Genomic DNA, 20,175 nt, shown 5'->3' on the forward strand with positions numbered 1-20,175 from the left:
GTAAAAGATCGGAGAACCCTGATGATCCCAACTGGATTCCTACAATATTCCAGCACACATCTGCGAGAGATATCGCAAAAGTTGAAAACAAAATTGCAAAACAAGCAAGGTATGAAACACTTAAAAAGAAAAGGGGGAGATTTCATGTCAGTTGGAAAGTAACTGGAAGGGTGTCATCGGAAGAAGCAAGTCCGCATTCCGATTCATCAAATGATGGTGTCGTGCCTCCATGTAACAAGGAAAACCAGGAAGATGATGAAAGTGTTTTGGCTACATCTACCATAGCAAAACTAACAACCAAGGTGTCTCAGCTGGAGGAAGAACTAAGGGAAAGGAATGCAGAGGTATACAAATTGAGAGAAGAAAATGAAAAACTTAAAAAAGGGAGATTCGGTTTTGAAAAACTAAAGAAATCAAATAAAGATCTAAAATTTTTTACTGGGCTACCAACTGTAGCTGTTTTCTTATGGGTTGTTTCTTTGGTAAGAAGGAATTTGAAAAAGTGCAGTTCTGTCCTGTCAGAAGAGGACCATGTTCTAATTGTGCTGATGAAGCTTAAGCTTGGCCTCATGAATGAAGACATTGCTTATAGATTTGGTTGCACAAACACCATGATCTCAAAAATTTTTCGAACCTGGCTTCCAGGACTCTCTTCATCCCTCAAGAACTTAATTGTGTGGCCTAGCAAAATAGAAATCAAGGAAAATCTTCCCCAGTCCTTCAGGAGAAAATATAGAGACTGTATCTGCATTATTGATTGCAGTGAGATATTTATTGAAAGACCAAAGAATCTGACAGCAAGGGCTCAGACTTGGTCAAATTATAAGCATAATAATACAATTAAATATCTCATTGGAATCAGTCCTGCAGGTGCAGTCACATTTTTATCTGAAGGCTGGGGGGGCAGAGTTTCTGACAAGCAGATTACCATTGATTCAGGTTTCCTAAAGAAGCTACACCCTGGCGATTGTGTTCTAGCAGATAGAGGGTTTCTAATTGAAGATGAATTGGCAAAACATGGAGCATATCTAAAGATCCCAAAATTTACACGTGGGAAGACACAGTTGTCAGCAAAGGATGTAGATGAATCCAGGCAACTATCAAACGTCAGAATTCATGTGGAGAGGGTCATTGGGCAATTGAAAAAATTCAAAATTTTACAACACACTTTACCTATAAGTCATGTAGATTTAATTGATAAAATAATGGTTGTTGTGTCCGGTATTGTAAATTTAAACCAAAGTGTTGTTAACAAATAGAACATGTTTTGATTTTATTTACATGTACTGTTTAATGAACATTAGAAATTTAATGGCTAAAATTTACAATCTCTACAGTACCAACTTTCATTTGGACGCCTTTTCATTTCTACACAAGGATAGTGGTACCATCTAATTTTACAATCTTTGTTTTCACATAAGATCATTTTTCCAAACTTTGGTCTCCTACATGTACAATATAAGGAACGATTTGTTGGTGTTCCAAGCTCTGTCTTCCTAGACACAATTTCAGGAAGGATAGATGTAAAAAATTTGCTTGTAAGAGTCTCCTTTAATTTAGTTATGAAGTCATTGTTTTTACCTACAGGGCAAATCATCCCTTCCTTTTTATTGCCAGCAAAAATGTAAAAATATCCAAACTCTGCTCCAGATAGTTCCATTTGTAGCTGAATTTGGTAGTAGTAAGGGTGGTTCTTTTTCATGATAAAGCCAGGACCAAGGCTTGCAAGTGGAAAGTTCTTATCGTGCTGCCAACCATCAAAACCATCTTTGTAATTAAAGGGACATTTTATTTCGAGCACTCCTTTTCCATGGCAGCTGCATGTAACAATACCATCTGGAGAAGCTCCAAGATATGGTTCTTCAGCATTAACAATTAGACCTGATAAAATAACACTAAAATTGGCGTGGTTGTCCTCCTCAGTTTTGATAAAGCTGCTTCTTGCCAAGGGTTCCATGGTCTTTCCGAAATCTGTGAATTTTGATGTAAAACCATCATTGTATTGCATTATATTCGAAATCAAAGATTTACTGTCTTTCATACGAGAAACTTTGTAGCAGATTGATGCTGTGATCCTTCCTGCTCTGTGCATCATCCAAGCTGGATTTAACGATTGCTTCTCTGTCAATTTTCTAAGGTTATCAAAAGCCCTTTGAAAGTTATTTTCCCGATATAAATTAAATTGTTTCCTGGCATGCTCATCCAAAGTAAAATCATCCATGTTGACAGCAGTAGGATCAAAAAGAGAAGTCAAAGGCTCAGGGATAATACTTGGGTCACTCTCAATATCAGAATCAGTGTCACTTCCCTCCATTTCTTGAGCAGCTGTGTTCTCCCTTTTGTTTTCTTCAACATTTGTAAACTCATGTATGGGCAAACTTGTAAAAACAGCAGCCTTGGGAAAAATGTTGTATAGTTCTGAAAATTTTTCAATAGGGATGGCCCCTTCTCCAATCGTTGGATCTTCACAACTGAAATTTGTACTGCTCCTTATTTTTTCATGAGATTTTGGCAATGTTCTTTTCTTTGGCCTTGAAAAATCAATGGCAGATGCAGGGGCAGGTGTTACATGTTTTCTGGCTGCATTCCAAGAGCATAACTGACTTGTAGATGCAGTTTTCTCATTGAGGTTGTAGTGTACTGCAGCCTCGAGTTTGAACAAGAGCGCAGCCAAATGGCTACATGCAGACCCTAAGCCAGCCATACAGGTGCAGTTTCCAGTAAGGACCCACCCAAATTTCTTGTTCAAACACACCCATACTTTATACAAAGTGGTTTTCTCTCCTTGGCGTTGGCTTGGCAGTACCTAAATGAGAAAGCAAAGTTTTAGTCAATTGAGAATTATGCTTGAAGCTTTCAAATATTTTAAAAAGTATTTTCTCTCAATTATTAAAATACAAGTGATAATGGAAAGCTTTAGTTCAGCCTTTTTTGTTGCTGTCAATGAAATCTAACTTGTCACGTTAAATATCTTGTTCTGTTTGAGAAATAATTTGGTATACTTTTCCTGTAGAAACATGCATCTAGGACAATCAGATTGAGGTTAAAAGGCATAATTTTCCATGTTGTCTTCATATTATCAAAGTAGCAAGGGGCTGGCTATTCCCGACCCTGTTCATACAAAAAAATATCATACAGATTAAACTTACCTCCGATTTGATAAAACAAAACTCGCTGTCTTTTGAAACTTCATGGTAATAGCAGTCATGCACATGATTGCATATGAAGTAGTCGTATGCTTCTAGAGACTTGTACGCTTTTAGTGCCTCTTTTGTAAATTTGCTCGGAGTGTCGATAAGGTACTCAGTCACGTCTCTCCAAGACAAATCTGGTAATAATGTGATGTCGTTGCTCCAGCCGCTAGTCAGTGCGAAAGGATCCGGGAGCTGTTCGCCAGTTTCAAGCCGTAACTTTGATTTATAGTGATTTCTGTCCTCTGGCTCGAGGCTCATTAAATAAACAGAATCCATGTTTCGATCAATTTGGCACCAGACTGAAGCTAACAGGAAAACACAGTTCTTTATATAGGCCTAACATTGGCGGGTTCAGAACAACATCAGCTGTGAGGATTTTGGTTCCACAGCGTGTTTTACTGCGTGTTCTTTTGAATACCTGTCACCATGTTTAACTTAAACGGTGTTCACTTGTAATTAACACGTTTGCAAACTCAGAATAAGTGTGCCCGAAACATGATCAGCTGTGCATTACCTGTTTTCACAGCGCGTTCAATTCAATCGATGTTTTTCTGACTACACGGATGCGCGCGCAGCTTGTTTACATTTCCTTATGACGTCAACCGGCAAGCCGTCTATATGATGAATCTCTTAAAGGGTAGGGCTAAAACCAAGTTCGCACATAATTCCAATGCAAGATGCAAGATTCCTTTCAGTTTCTTATCAAAAGCAGTTGGACGCCCTTTTTGAAGAGTTTCCTTTTCTAACAATTTAGAACGATATCTAAGTGTTCCTTCAGACATCCCATATTTTGATGCAGTGCTCCTAATTGATTGTCCACTTTGAATTTCAGCCAAAGCTTGGTCAATATCCTTACTCGACCAATTTTTAGAACTTTTTTTAGCAGCCTTAGACATTTTTTAATGAAAATTCAGTTTCACTCTTTCTCTAAATTAATGAAATAAAGATTGCATCGTTAATTTAAACCCTGTTCTTCCTTGAGTAATGGCGTAAAAATTAAACGCCTACCTCATAGGCCTCAGCTAATATTCAGGCACATCCTTTAACGAAAGACGGAAAAGTATTTCTTAGCAGCACTTGAGTAGGTCAAGGGAGACCCACAAAAGGGTCATTTGAATGTTTAAAAGGATTAGTTATTGTGCCAGGGCAATAAAGTTGATGAGTATTGTTGATAACTTAGGTACCTAGGTAAATTCTGATTAATGTCTGCCAATTGTATTCACAAAGACTGTCGTCCATACCTACTGCTAAGTTTCACATCAACAGAAAGAGGAATGACTACCCTAGATGGACTGAAGTTTTTTTTAGAAAAAAACAATCACATTACGTAATTAATGGCATGCGTAAAAATAACCCAACATGTTGCTGTGTGTAAGAATTACCCACTGTGACTATGGTTGAGAATTTATAATTACCCAACGTTATATGTCGAGATAATTCCTGAAGGAAATCTTTAAATGCTACCTCTAAGAAATATTGTAAATCCTTTTGAACAGTGGGGTTATTATAATTTTCTGAAAGAAGGGAAATCCTGGGTTGAAAGTTTCTGATCAGTGTTTTAGTTTCTTCATTATAGGATCGAATTTTGGGAACTGAAACTGATAGGAACTGAGAACAGCTTTAGCAAAATTCACATGCATACTGTACACAAGAGATATCAAACAAAGGCTAGATTGAAGCATTTGTTTTCATGCCACTTGGTCCCTCTTGACAAGAATCCTGGAGTTTGATCAATTGGTATTGGCGAAGTATTGAGACAGATCATTGGAAAATCAATTATCAGTGTCATTAAGCCTGATATCTACAGTCATGCACTTGATTACCTTCGAGGCTGCGATACATGCAATGAAAGATATATTTGAAGAGGAAGAAACTGATGGCCTTCTAGTGGAAGCATCAAATGCCTTTAATAGCTTAAATAGAGAGGCACTCAATATGTAAATAACTGCTATGGAAAAGCATCTCGTCTCTTTATCACAAGAGGTAAAGAAATACCATCTGCCAAAGGAACGACCCAATGGGATCCATTTGCTATGCCTGTTTATGCAATTGGAGTTATGCCTCTTCTATCTCCCAAAGAATTCCAACAAATCAAAAGAGGCAAGGCTTGACATCAGCATACTTGGCTTTTGGCAGAAGGAACAAAGTGCATTTTTTGATGTAAGGGTATTCAACCTATTCACACCTTCGTACAGAAACCAGAAACTAGACAACACTTTTGCAGGGAATGAAAGAGAGAAGAAACGCACCTACAGTTAAAGGGTTTTACAAGTTGAGCATGGTTCTTTTACGCCATTGATTTTCGCTCACAGTGGTGGTTCAAGTAGAGAAACTGAAAAGTTTTTAGCGGTTTTATCTATGAAGATTTCAGAGAAACGTGATCTTTCAATTTCACTGGTGACTAATTGAATTCGCACAAAGTTGTCATTTGAACTTCTTTGTAGTGCTATACTATGCATATGCGGTTCCAGGAATAGGTGAACAAAAGTTGAAGTTGACACATCCAACATTGAAATTGTAGAAACAATATCCTGGATTGATTAATTAAAATTGTTGTAAAAAATAAAATAAAATTGAAGTTTTCAAGTTTTTTTCTAAACATATTGAATCATCGATGAGAAAAAAAAATTTCCTTTAACCCTTATTACTTGGGCAAACCCACTGTGTAAGCTGACTTGTACAAGCCACCTCTCCAGGGACAGTTTGAAGAAGCTGGGTGGAATAATCTACCAATTCTAGCAAAAGTACCATAAAATGGTTACAGTATGCCTTTTCCTGCAAGACATGAACAGTTTGCAAATGAAACTTTCGAACTTTTTCTCCAAATTTTATTGGAACTTTACACATACATTTAACTTTGAACCTTTCTTTCATAAAAGTTTTGAAAAATGTGTCCGCTGATATGTTGCATTCATCTTTGACCTTTTATCTGTCAGCAAAGTCTTTCAAACTGAAATTCCTTTCAATTTTCCACTTCAAAGTCTATGATTCTTGATGTCCTTCAATGTAAATATGGGTATGCGAGTGAGATCCTTTCCCCAGTCCAGAGCACTTTCGAAAATATTGCAGGACTCATCATAAACTATGCAAATGCAATGATGAATCTCAATCTCTTTATGAACAGACACTTCTGTATTTTGAAACAAATTGTCGAGGATGATTTCAAGTTCTTTCATGAAATCTTTCATTAGTTTCATTTCGGCAGACATTGGAGATGGAAAAGCTTGTCATGCTTCGTCTCGTTCTGATGATGAGAATCAATTACAACATTTGAATTCGGGATCAGTCCATCCTGGCATCATTTAATGTAACATCAGGAAACACAGTGCTGATAAAAGGCCAGGAAATGCAACTTGCAGCATTCAGGAGAGCAACATGGTAGGAAAGCAAGCCCAACCAGATGCTACAGTAGGAAGAAAGCAAACCCAGAAAGGAACAAAGAAGTGGTCGAATGATGATGTGGTATTGCTGATCGATCTTTTAGAAAAAAAGCTTGTTTGTGGAATGTTTATGACAAATCATACAATTTTAAACACATAGGGAAAGGACTCTGTCTGAGATGAGTGGTTCTTTGGATGCTTCACCAGCAGAAATTAAGACAACATTTCTAACATTGAGATCTCAACTCTTGGCAGAGAGATAAGCAAAGTAAATAAAACCAAATCTGGCCAAAGCACTGATCAACCATACAAATCAGCATGGAATTATTTGGAGAGGCTCCAGTTTTTGCTGTGCTTCAGCAAGGAAAGAGCAGAGACAGTTTACAAGGCTCTCTCGATGAAACTGACAATGACAACCCAGAACTTGACAAGACATCAGATGGTGATGTCTCAAAGTCAGCCAAAAGTCAAAATTCAGCCCCAAAATTGAAAAAGACAGCAATTGAAGAAAAGAATGTTGAGCCGATGAACACATGTATAGCTGCTTTGAAAGTACCAGGAAAGCAACCAGAACATTTTTCACTTTTTATAGCAGAAAAGTTGCTTTCATTTGACCATAGAGCAAGAGTATTAGCTTTCTCAATATTTGCAAAATATGGTGCAAACAGGAACAATACACACCCCATGTACATTAAACCTGAAGGATACCCTGATTAAAACTCCTGAGAGGTTTTATTTACAGGAAAATTTTGTCAATGCATACATTTGCATAGGTCAGATATTGAAGACCCAAAATTAGAAATGATTGGGGTTGTGATTACGCACGCCAATTCCAACATGTCATCAGTGATAAAATACGAAACATTCCTTGACCTTGATTCCTTAACATAATTATTTATGGTAAAACTCCAGAAGAACAAAACATTGCACTGCAGGCTGTTATAGAGAAGTTCATAAAAGTTGGACTTACTCTGGATCGCAACAAATGTCTGTGTGCTCAGAAGTCTTTGACTTTCTTTGGTTTCATCTTTTCCGACAAAGATGTTTTCTCAGATCTGGAAAAAGTGAAGTCAATCCACAATGCATCTACACCTCAATCAGCTAGCAAAGTCTGAAGTTTCCTTCGAATGGCTACATATTGTGCAAAGTTCATTGCGGCTTTTGGTGCTAATATATACTCACTATGTGAACTTGTAAAGAAAAACAGACAATTCCACAAAAACACACAATGAAAAACAACAGCATAATTTTGATAAATTTCAGAAAGCCTTGACAAGTCACACTGTCGTGGTATATTTTGATCTATACAAAAAAACATAAGTCATGACCGATGCATCATCTGTAGACCTCTCTGTAACTTTATCGCAACTTTTGCCAACAAAACAAAGGAGAGTAGTTGCGTATGATGCCTACAGAATGACAATATTCACAGACAGAGCATGAAACCCTAGGAATTGTCTGGGCAGATGTGTTTTGATGATGTAATGATGAGGCAATGGAGAAAGAAAGATCTAGACTTGGGAAGAATTCAGCATGACATAGATGTGCGAAGCTGCAAACAATGCTGAAGAGAATGCCCTGTGGTATGTGATGCCATGAATGATATAGGTGGATGTCATGGTGATGGCATGATCGAGGAAGGAGTAGAATGTGGCCTATTTTACAATATTAAAATCACTACAAATCTTCATCCTTGATTCTCTTTTCAAATGCAAACATACCATTATTACTGAAGGTGCTTTCAAGAAACTTGACATCACGACTCGGAATGAAGCTCTTTGTCTAAAGATCATAAAGTTTATGGGTATGCAACGAATACCACTTGTTTGGATTTCGCATCAAACTTGTGACAATTCTCGTCTGCAACATGTACATATGCTATGCAACCAAATACTTCAAGATTTGAAACATTCAGCTTTGCATTGTACCAACATTCAAAAGGTGTCTTCTTATTAACAGGAACTGTTGGACTGCGGTTTCTCAAGAACACTGCTGTGCTCACTGCTTCTGCCCAAAATGAGGTTGGTAGATTAGCATAATGTAACATAGAACAAGCTGTTTCAACAATAGTTCTATTCATACGCTCTGCAACTCTCTTCCGTTCTGGATTCATTGGTGTTGTTGTATGATGTACAATTCCCCTTTCCTTCAGGTTTTTGCGAACTCGTTGGAGCCAAATTCACCACCATTATCTGTACGTAATTTCTTGACTTTCTTTCCAGTCTGGTTGGTTGACAAATTGACAAACTCTTTGAACTTGTTGAGGCTTCACTCTTGTGCTGTATGAAATGAACATAAGTGTATCGAGATGCATCCTCTATCAATGTCACAAAATATCTTGACTTTCCAAGTGATTCCACATTAATAGAACCACATACATCACAGTGTATTGTTGCAAGAACTTCTGATGCTCGATTAAATTATGCTTTTGGAAATGGATTACGATGTTGTTTTCCAATAAGGCAACCTTCAAATACTTGCTCATTAACATCATCAGTTATGTTACAATCCATACAATCAACAAATTCTTCTGTCAACAATTTTTTCATATTGTCAGCACCCAAATAACCAAAACGACAATGCCAAATTGACTTTTACCTTTATCAACTGCAGATCCAAGATAAGATGTGTGTACTGGTTCAGAGTTCAATTTGTACAACTTTCATGATTATGTCCAATTGTAAATGACTTGTTATCAATTATGACTTTTACAGAACGGTCCTTTAAACTGAAGTTCAGCCCCTCTTTCTGTCATTGATGGCAATGAAAGCAATTTATTTTGTACCTTTTGTACATACAAAACATCCTTCAGAACCACATCCACCTTTTCTGTGCCATCGTAGACTGTGCATGAAGACTTCCTTTCCCATAGGCAAGCAAAATGCTGTTATCAGCCAGTTTTATTGTTAGTGGCTCTTTAAAGATAATATAATCACAAAGTCCTTTCTTTTCTGGTGTCATATGCTGTGAAGCACCAGAGTCAATCCACCATTCATTACATTGGGAAATATTGCAGTCTACAGAAAATGCAATTTCTTGTTTTCCATCTTTCGCATCATCAATAGTTTCAATTCTATATGCACTTTCTTTCTTTCACTTTGTTTTGAGGCTTTCTTTCAATAGCTTTTCTTTTGAAACAATCAATTAACTAGAATTAATCAATAATATAATAATCAACAAAGATAGAAGTTAATAAACCTAAGAAATTAACATAGCCTCTACCAAAAACTACTCGCATATTTATACATAAAATTTACTCTCAAAGGTATAAACGATTCTACTATAAGAAGCTTTTAACAACAAAGGAGTTAATATCTCACGACTCCACAGGCAATTGAGTCTACAGGGGCATTTATAAAACAAAACAAAAGATGCAAAACAATTCGAAAACAAAGGCAAAAATCGTAAACAAGTCTAATGATGAACAACTATTTAAATGTAAACAAGTCTAAAACATCTCAAAAAATGAAAGTTTGTACTTAACACTTAAATTAATGCAAAGACATGATTATCTCTAACTGAGCATTCAAGCATGTGGTCGTCTAATTTCCTGAAATCTTTTAAAATATAAAGGTTTTACAGAACAGACCAATCAATGGCATCAGAAATTCCTTTTTGAACTGGAAGGTTCCCTTTTGTTGTTGCAAGCATTTTTTTAAAAGAGCCCTCTCTTTCATTGCATATTCAAATTGTGCTGGCTAAAGATTTAAAGAGACCATCCCTGTCTTTCAGTTTTCATAAAATTATTTGGTGGGTTTCCAGAGATAGAACCAATTATATCACAGCATGTCTTGGAAGCATTCAATTTCTGAACCATCTTGATAATAAAACCAGCTGTGTATGAAATTACTGTCTCTTTTTCTTCTGACAACAAGACATATTTGGTGTGTCAGTTTAGTAGTGGTCTTGTTGGAAAGCAGGTCATTCGGAAAGATCATATTTGTTTATCAGTGCCACATTTGTGATTGAAAGCTGTTGTCACGAATCGCATATGATTTTGCTCTGAATGATCTTGGCTGAACTTTTACATCAGAAGGAATATTAATGGTGCAGCTGCATCTTCAACCAGTCTTTTGAACACTTTCATGTTCTTCTGATTGCAACTAGAAATCCTATAAAGCCAGTTTCCCTTTGTGTCTCATATATATGCTTAGCTGTTGTATTTCTTAGGGATGAGGGAAACTTGATCGCAAAGATCCACCAAGCTCTGTAGTCATTTCAAAATAACAGCATTGTCCATCAAATGTAACAGAGATAAACATGAGCACCAGTACCCCACAATCTCTGGATACATACATTAAAGGCATTCGACAAAGGAAAAAGTGACTTACAGCCACTTGACCCCCAGCAGTTGACCAATTGAATTGCCCACAGAGGAAAACATGTGAATATTTTATCCAGTTCTGCAAATCGGCCAAATCCTGGAGTGTTTCACGTGAGTAGTTTAAATTCCTTTCAAATGCCACTGCTCTGATAGAGTTATTTTTGGATTTGCTGTACTGATGCATGTCGAATGCTTTTAGCAAGGTTAGCACATTCATGTCACTTAGCCAACCAACAAAAAAAGCAAAAGAAACCTTCCAAGGCCCATCAAAAGCAATCTAACTTTTGCCATAAAGGAGCAGTGCATTCCAGCACCAGCACATGAGTAATTTTTACCATTCTATGTAACCTGCTCCCTACTTGACATTTCATCCAGCACTAAAGCAATTACTACCCTATTGCCCTCAACAGCTGCTTCTTCAGCCTGTACTGGAATTTTGCTGTACCATCTGCGGATTTTATGCTTGGTGTGGGAGGGCAAGGTTAAAGCAAAAGAAACCTACCAATTTGGCTGGATATTTGCATCATCTCCTGTTTTTTCCGAAAGGAATTCTCTTCATCAATGCAACAGTAGATAGAGTCTGCTGCAGTTGTTTTCCCAAATTTCAGAGATGAAATTCCTTTTCCTGAGCTCCTTGACAACAGACTATAAAGACAATGGATTTGCTGCCAGTTGCCTAGACTTTATTTGGCCACCGTTTGCCAAGCTTTTTAATTTCTGTTTGCTCTTTTTTTAAATTCATGGTTCAGGTTCCTTGGAGACTTGGCACAATTATTACCACGATCATATTTGAAACATCACTGTATTGTCGGCAAACGATTGTAATTCCTATGTTGTGGCTCCTGGAGTTGACTGCATTCTGGCTCAGATGTTTGGAAAGAATGGTTTGGTGGTTTCTTGCATTGTAACCTGAAGTATAGGGTGTATTGCTAAATGTTAATTATTTAAATATAGCAAATGTCATAATGGTATATTTAGTTTCATGGTAAAACCAGAGGTTAAATAAACATAATCATAGAATTAAACTTTAAATTTGCAAATATAATTTAATAATGTCCCTGTTTGATAATATATAAGCATACATATAATGGTTTTCATTTTAAATTTTTAAAATTAATAGCAAGATATTAGAACTTTCCAATGTTCTAGAGGCAGGAATGGCTGCACTCCCTTTGGTATGTTTCACAAGGACCGCACAACCTATTAAAGATTGAAGGGGCTAAAACGTTTTTTGGAGGGGGTTTAAACATGCTCATATCCAAAGAAAGGGTGATTTTTTATAGTTTTAAGAACATGTTAGAAATATTGCGGGAGGCGGTTAAAGCCCCTTTCTGCATTGGCAGTATGTTTATCATTTGAGACTGAAACATTGTGGAAAATTTAAAATCCTGATCTGGATTTTAAAAAAGTTTCAGAAGGTTTACTATTCACTAAAATGTTTCTACTCTAGAAAAACCACTACATCTTTCTGCAAGTAGCTTCCTTTTAGATAAAATAAAACAGTTAGTGCATCGGGAAAAGAGCAAATTGACAAATTGTCTTATTTCTGTTTTTGTCATCTGTTACCATGTGAGGCTGTGATGATTGCCGTTTGTTGGTAACCATATACAAATTGCTGTCAGGTGGTCAATGGACAATCTCTTTTTTGATTTCTTGTTGAAATTCGAACTCCAGTAAGGATAAGTTTAGGCAGTGAAATACAAGAAGCAGAAGCAGATTTTTTTTTGCGCTGTTCACTTTCTGTGAATTTGTATGGCAGAATAAATGAATTGAACCTCTTTATTAGGCTACCAAACAAAACAACGTATGTTTAAAGAAGTTGATAAAAAGCGTTGTTTAAAAATTATAAAAAAAGTTTAATAGCCACAATTCCTTTACGGCAAGTTAAGGACTTTCAAAGAAGTAGTTTAAGATACTTTAACTTTATGAATCTTACTATCAACAAAATAGCAGTAATGTTTTTCATTGAAATAAAAGTTTCCTAAATATAAGTATTGCTATCCTCAGCACCTTGTTGTAAAAGCTTCTTCTTTATTCTAACTTGTACATGAATCCAGCAAAGAAGTGGTTCACCTTTTAAAAGCAAGCACTCAGTGCTTTATAGAAATTTGCTTCATCTTCCATCTGAATGTCTTCATTGCAGCAAGGTTTGGGTCAAGACTCACCATCATATTTGGTAGGCTAAAGTATGACTCGTATGTCTAGTGTGAGTTAATCTGAATGGGACCAGTCAACACAGGAAATATGTTGGCTCCCTCCCTGTATAGCAAATGGGTGTAGTTTTTTACTACTGTAACATTGTAATCGAGATGTTGGAAGTTGGGTAGATTCCCAAGACACTTCAACAATAGTTAAAGATGGTAAATATGCATATGTCATTCAGTTGTCGATTATTTGCTAATAGAGCATTTAACTTTCAAGCTGTTCTAACTTCTTTTACAAATGCATTTGACTATTAGCAGGTCTCGTTGTACAACTCTATTAGTTCTACTTCCTTATCTATACTTCCTCATTCTTTACAGCCACCTCTTTTCTCACTATGTTGTATATCTGTTAAGTAGAATTAAGGAAATCTGGACTCGATCTTGCATTTTCAAATCCATCAGCACTTTTAGAAAGCCTATCAAAAATAGCTTTTCCCTTCAGTACTTCTGGAGCCAATTACTTCATCTCAACCCTAACAGCGAACTCTTTTTTCTTATGTTTTTCTTGAAGCCCTTTCCAGAATGTTAAAAATCGAATTCTATCTTATGCTCACCATCATCAAAGTATTGTTATATCAAAGTATCAAAGTAGTATTGGACATAAAAGAGTGGTAGAATTTTACGAGATTCCAAATGCTTGACCCTGACAATTACCATATGGAAATCACTATGTTTGTCAACATAAAAGTGTCTTGTAACAACATGCGTGCTATTGCTCTTATCAGCATTAAAAGCTTTGCCTTCTGAAAACTCAAAGAGAAATTATTTTTTCCTAGAGCCCTGCAATACACAGTTCATGTCTGTGCGAAAGTCGCTCCAGTAATTTAGTGCATTTATATCTACAAGGAATTCAACAATGTTTTTAGGTAGATCAGAGTGTACATGCAAATAAATTCAGGTTTGACACCAATGATAAGTAACTTGGCTAATTTTGCTGTTGAGCAAGGCTGACTTCCTCCCTTAGCATTTATTGGTAGAGTAACATGAAGAGTTTGGGGCCCCTTTAGTTCTATATCATTGAAAATACATTTTGGTCACATGTTTGAAAATGCAAATTTTGTAGGTTGTTCTTCCCATAAGATAAAATGTTGAAAGTTCATAGGCCCCACAAGAAAGGTTTCTTAATGACCAAATTCACTTCTATAAAGCTAATTTTAAATAATATTCTGTTTTAACTGACATTGTTATCACCACATAAGCAAACAGTACTTGACATAAACGCCCCCTCAAACACTTGATCCACATTCAAATTCGTAATCTACACCCAAAACTACATTTGAAAAAGTTTGTGTCTAAAGCATGCCTGTTCCACCTTAAGGAAACCCTCAAAACAAAGAAAGGTTAATAATTTAGAGGAGAGAATCAGATGATTCCCCACATGTTTTATTTCTTATACCATATGATCGGCCATTAATTTGAAATTGAGACTACAGAGAGAAGTCTGGACTACGCAATTTGATAATTTAACAAACTTTCAATACTGACCCAGTTTTCTACATAAAAATACACGTTATGTAAAAATCATGAATATTTTACCAATTATTGCTCATCTTGCTTGTACTGCAGCAGACCTTTTGGAAAAGCAGCGCTTTTGCAACTTCTCTTGAATGGAACAGGGGGTAGTTTCGCTTTTTGGAACAAAGCGTCGTTCACCAACTGCCGATCCTGACACAGGGTAGAGATGCTGTGAACTCTATTCACCAATTGTCAAGTGATTTTGCTTGGCTGATCTTCTACTTTTGGCACTAGGCCTAGACATTTATCTCAAAATATCAACTGAACAGTTTGAAAACTTTGCCAAACACGTCATGATTCTTTTGCGCTTCAAATGCCTGGTTGTGTCTCTTCCCTCACTTGAAATAGGGCGTAACTTTAATGTCACTCATTTGATGTCTAGTTGAGCAGAAACTTTGCCAAGTGATTGCCGCTACACGTGCTCAAAAGTCAAATTAGGTGAAGTTTCTCCAATATATGCAGTGGTATCTCTTTTTGAAATCAAGATCATGACTTCTGCTTCATGTTTCAGCTGGTAATTATAAACATACAAAAGGCAACCATTCCTCCTTCCAGAGCATAGAAAATTGTTAATGTCTTATCATTTCTGTTTTAATATCTTTGATGCCTAACACTTTTTGAATATATAAAAATTATTTATGATGTACTTAAGGGCTTGTTAATGATGTTGACATACTAAAGATATCAGATTTGTTGTGTACATCAAAGGTACTCCCATCCTACTATAGAACAGCAATTGCTCTGCTAGCCAACTAGGCCTTTTTATACATGTCTAGTGAATAGCTAATATAGTTCTGAGAATGTGTTCAAGTTTGCCAAAGCATCAAAATTACAAGGTGTTCTTTGACAACTATTTCTCCCACCTTGTTTTACTGTCAAGGTTGAAGGAATGGGGCATGTTTGCTGTAGGCACCCTGCGTCAAAATCAAGGGATGCACCTTGAAAACAGAAAATGAGTTGAAGAAGGAAGGCAGAGGATCTTTTGATGGTGCAGTTGACCTCAATTCTGGACTGACTGTGGTGAGGTGGTATGACAACAAAATGGTGCAGCTTGGCTCCAATTATGCTTTCACAGCACCAGTTGAAGCTGTCAGAAGATGGAGTACCAAGGAAAAGAAGTATGTTGATGTTGAAAGGCCTGCAATTGTGCAAATTTATAATGGAGGAATAGGTGGAGTCCATCTATTTGATATGTTTCAAGCACTGTATTGACTTCACCATAGGTGCAAAAAGGGCTATATGCAGATCTTTTTCTGGATCCTGGGAACAAGCCTGATAAATGCTTGGTGCCTCTACCGGTGACTCAGTGGACAGGTGACTCAGTGGACAGGGTGGCATATCCCGAGCAGAGCAAACAGATTTGCTGCACTTCACAGCACAGGTGGTCTCCTCGTTGGTAAGGAGTTTTTTGCCAAAAACAGAACGAGGCAGAACAAGCCAACATAGGATGACATTGCAAAAAGGCCAAGAAGACCCCCCACAAGATTCCCCCAACATTGGCCTGAACATAGACAAGACAGACCAAGGTGCTCAAAATGTAGAGATAAAACAAGGATTGGGTGCACCAAATGTAGGGTTTGACTTTGTATCACAGCTACAAGAAATTGTTACAAAGACACAAATTAAAAAACAATAACTTAAAGCATGCTAGCAAATTTTTTAACAATTAAAGTGAATGATATTTATTTATTCATTTATTTATTTATTTATTTATACAGGGTAACACTTTTGGGCTATTTGTCACTATTCGTGCAGCTCTATTATCCAATTGTAATTAACTTAGCTTAGTAGTTCAACAGGAGCCCAAAACAGAGCAGCAATAATTGAAGTTGGGCTCTTATATACCCTTATACATGTTGAGTTAACTTTTTACAGTAATGCTCATCTAGTTCAATTACTTGACTCTTTTGTGAGATCACATTATATTTGGTTTCTATTGCTTCTGGCATTCCGTAAATTTCCAAGTTTTGACGCAAATTAATTTGCCACACCCAGCCCCACCCATACATTCAACTCCCCCAGGAATGCAGTAGACTGATCTTGACATTATTTTATTATGCAGCTATTTTTTAGCAAAATGATTACAGATATAAAGCTAGGAAGGAAGAAACTGCCAAATTAACCTCTAATTCCCAGCCCCCAATTTTACCCCAAATAATGTGGAATATCAAAAAATTACAATAGAGATCAAATTCTAAACTATTTTTAAGCTAGAATCAGTTTCCTAAGATTTTTTGCATCATTGGAACATAAAATCGGTGGTGGAGACATCAAGCTCAAAATTTGCAACTTAAATCTATATAGATAGAGCTATGGAATGAGTGATTTTAGGCTTTACATTCAACTCGCAGCGAAAAAAAGATATGGTTCAAATTACTGTACCTAAAATTTGTTGTGGGCATATAAATTCTTCTGATAACAGAGTTCTTTGTAAGAGCTTTGAGCAGTCCAAAATCACTCATTATCTAGAGCTACATGTAATAAACAAATCCTGAAAGTTTCAAATCTATATGTCAAGGGATGTCAGTGAATCTTTGCCACAAGTTTAAAATTTGTCCGGTTTTGAAAAACTGAGAAAATGTCAAAACAATGTTCGAGTTTGCGAAAATGTCAATCATTTAAATCTTATGTGCCTCAGATTCATAAATTGGCCCCTCTTTCTTTTTACTTCTGTCCCATAGCCCCTTTTTGAAAGCCTTCAGCTTCTTTCTCATTAGCTTTCCTCTTTCTGTTGATTTCCAGCGATGGCAATTCTTGTGTTGTTTCTTTTCAATATCGCCATTGTAGTGTGACACTATTCCAAGTTGGCCCAAAACTCTGGCAACTGATGCTAATCCATCATTGTAAGTGGCTACTGCACTTGCAGTGCACAGTTCCACAACCTTCTTTCCCTGGTATATCTTTTGGGGCATCTTTTCCACACCAGGTTGTTCAATGACTCATTCAGGTTCTGGGTGTAACAGTCAAGACATCGTGACAGCAGAGTATGATCAGCTAGTAAATCATAGATTGGTATGACAGCATTGACAACTGCTTTTGGTAGGCCTTTCTTGTGCTGATACTGATCTGTTTCATTTCCAACATCTCTTTGCCATCCACACCAAGAATCTTTGCCCTTTGGGCACAAATGGTGCTGTGGGGTTTCGTCTAAGAAGGCAAGATGGTAGGGACCTGCTTTGGCACCATTGGCCATGCCAATCAAGTTATTCTTATTTTTGCGGATGGAAAGGCAATAATAATTTTGCATGATATCTATCATCTTGTCAGTCAATCTACCCCTTCCACCAATAGCTTTCCATTTTGTGTAGGCAGTTTTCAATTTTCTTACTCTAGTGCCTAGCCTTTTCTGGACATTCCCCACACACTCTTTTTTGACAATGGTAATCTCTTCTCCATAGGGCAGTTTGATATGTGGAGGAGTCACCATCTCCTACAATGGATATATATCTAAGACCATGTTTTTCCTCAGAACTTTTAAACATCTCTAATATTCCATCAACTTTCATCTTCCCTGATGATCCAACAAGATTAGTTTCACAAACCAAACCATGATCAAGTTTCCAAGCCAAATATTTTGTACTTGTTTTATCCATATCTTTATGAGCTTCACAGCTTTTACATTTTTTGACTTTACCTGAAAATCCAGGACCCTGCCAGTTGCTACTAAGATGGCAGATACAGCGCCATTTAGGTAGGCATGGCCTGGCTTCTGCCAAGAGCCGTCAAAACTAGGAATAATATCTGTTGACTGTTCTTTTGTTTTCACCTCTTCAGCTGCATTTTTCATACTTTCTTCAGCCTCATTCATATAAACAGTATGCAGAGAGTCAATCAATTTATTGTAATTATTCCTTGTCATTGGCTGCTGCATATTCATATGCATACAAAAGCCATGACTGCTCTTTGACCTCACATTGACCTCAAAGGTTCTTTGATTTCTCTCCCTCTTCTTTGACATAGTTACTAGAAAGAAATTCATGTTTCCAGAAACAATTTTATCATTGCATTTGAAATGAAGCAACGAGTCTTTGTTTCTTTCTAGGAATCTCTTTTAGTTTTACTCCTTCATCGCTTTTACATCCTGGACAAGATACAATTGAGAAGAGACTTCTTAGCACATCAACACTAAAAATAACAAATCCGCCTTTTTCATCTTCCTCGTGGATGCATGAAACTGCTACATCATCAAGCTTCTTTGATGAACTGCTTACATTTTGTCTTGGCAAACGGGAATGGTGCTAACAACTGGGGCTAGGCCCACTGCAAATTCAGCAGTTGAACATGGCAGTGCTTCTTCCAGCAATCCTATCTCCTTTACCAACTTTGCTTCTTCTGCCATCTCTACTTCAATTTGATTTCTTTTTCGCTTTCTAAATGTTGTCCTTGCTCTGTTCTTGAGGTTTCTCATGGTTATATTTCAAAATTTGTTTAGAAACACAACAAGAGAGAAACACGAGTAACAAAACGTACTAAAGAGGAGTCTAGTACTTCATTTAAAACAAACTAAACTGCCTCTTTTGAACTTGGCCACTTCTTTGAACAATTCACTTCAATTGACAGCTCATTCTGCGACTGGTGGGGGAAATTCGGGGTAATAAAATGCAGTTTTCACGTTGCTCAGGGCGTTACTAAGGAAATTTTGGCTCAGAAGCTTATTTTTGATCACCTAAATTTCAGTTGCAACTAACACCTTTCATAAATTAAATCTGCTGGTTTAAAAGAGTATAGTTCAAACTATTTTTAAAGAATTTGTATAGAATTATAAATGTTACTGGCAGAAGCTAAAGCTTAATTTCACTTAGGCCCAGATGAGTTGGGCAACTGCACATGATGTTGCATTATGCTGTGAGATTCTTGTTCTGGAGCCATATAAATTTCAAGTGGGTACTAGAGAAAGGGCCCAATGCTGGGATTCAATTGCAGAATTTTTGAGTTCTCTTGGTTACCCAAAGTTTTTGGTAGACCAAAGGGCAGTAAGAGATCAATTCTCAAAGTTTTGGGAAAAAATGGCTAGCAAGGAACAGGTAAGTGGGATACCCCCTGAAATGACAGAGCTTGATTAAGCCCTAGAAAACATAATTGAAATAATGGAGGAGGCAGTGAAAACTGGGAGAAGCAGAAAGCAGGTGGAAAATGAGAAGCAAGTCTCAGAGACTGTTAGAAAACGGTTGATGGAAACATTAGCAGAAACATTAGAGAGAGAGAAGGGAGGAAAAGGAAAGAAGATAAAGAGACACTATTATAGCTCAGACACAATTGAGTATTTCAAAGAAAAAATGAAAGTGGGAAGCATTTTATGGAAAAGAAATTGGAGTTGAAAGAAAGAGAACTGGGTGTCAAAGAAAAGGCCTTGAAGATAAAAGAAAAGGAAGTGGGGGGGGGGGGGAACTGCATTGTTGTCAATACGAGGAATGGTAAAATAATATGCTGCTGCAGCTTGATGAGAAAGTTAATTTTTTGAATCAACAGCAGCAACAGCACCATATTTTTTGCAGGAGATCAAAGAGCAAAATGCTAAAATATTGAATTTAATTAACCAAAGTTCGTCAGACTAATAA

The 20,175-nt window shown here is 36.9% G+C and overlaps 2 protein-coding genes across 7 annotated transcripts in view; one reads left to right on the plus strand and one right to left on the minus strand.

Moving 5' to 3' along the window:
• The window catches only part of LOC135693863 (uncharacterized), a 39,463-nt gene that overhangs the window by 862 nt on the left and 18,426 nt on the right, over nucleotides 1–20,175 (plus strand). For all 6 annotated transcript variants that reach the window (XR_016145045.1, XR_016145046.1, XR_016145044.1 and 3 more), the window contains exon 2: nucleotides 1–20,175. This exon is cut by the window's right edge. Coding sequence is in view for 1 of the 6 variants with exons in the window: in XM_089114438.1 (XP_088970564.1) it covers nucleotides 1–1,259 (1,259 nt within the window). In the remaining 5 variants the exon portion in view is untranslated.
• Nucleotides 1,316–3,470, minus strand: LOC135693491 (uncharacterized). Its single transcript, XM_065211997.2, has 2 exons — nucleotides 3,150–3,470; nucleotides 1,316–2,806 (listed from the first exon to the last, which is right to left on the minus strand). The coding sequence occupies exons 1-2, from the start codon at nucleotides 3,468–3,470 to the stop codon at nucleotides 1,316–1,318; spliced, it is 1,812 nt and encodes a 603-aa protein (XP_065068069.2).

Source organism: Rhopilema esculentum, chromosome 20, assembly GCF_057945365.1.
Source record: "Rhopilema esculentum isolate cy_ngs chromosome 20, ASM5794536v1, whole genome shotgun sequence".
Classification (NCBI taxonomy): domain Eukaryota; kingdom Metazoa; phylum Cnidaria; class Scyphozoa; order Rhizostomeae; family Rhizostomatidae; genus Rhopilema; species Rhopilema esculentum.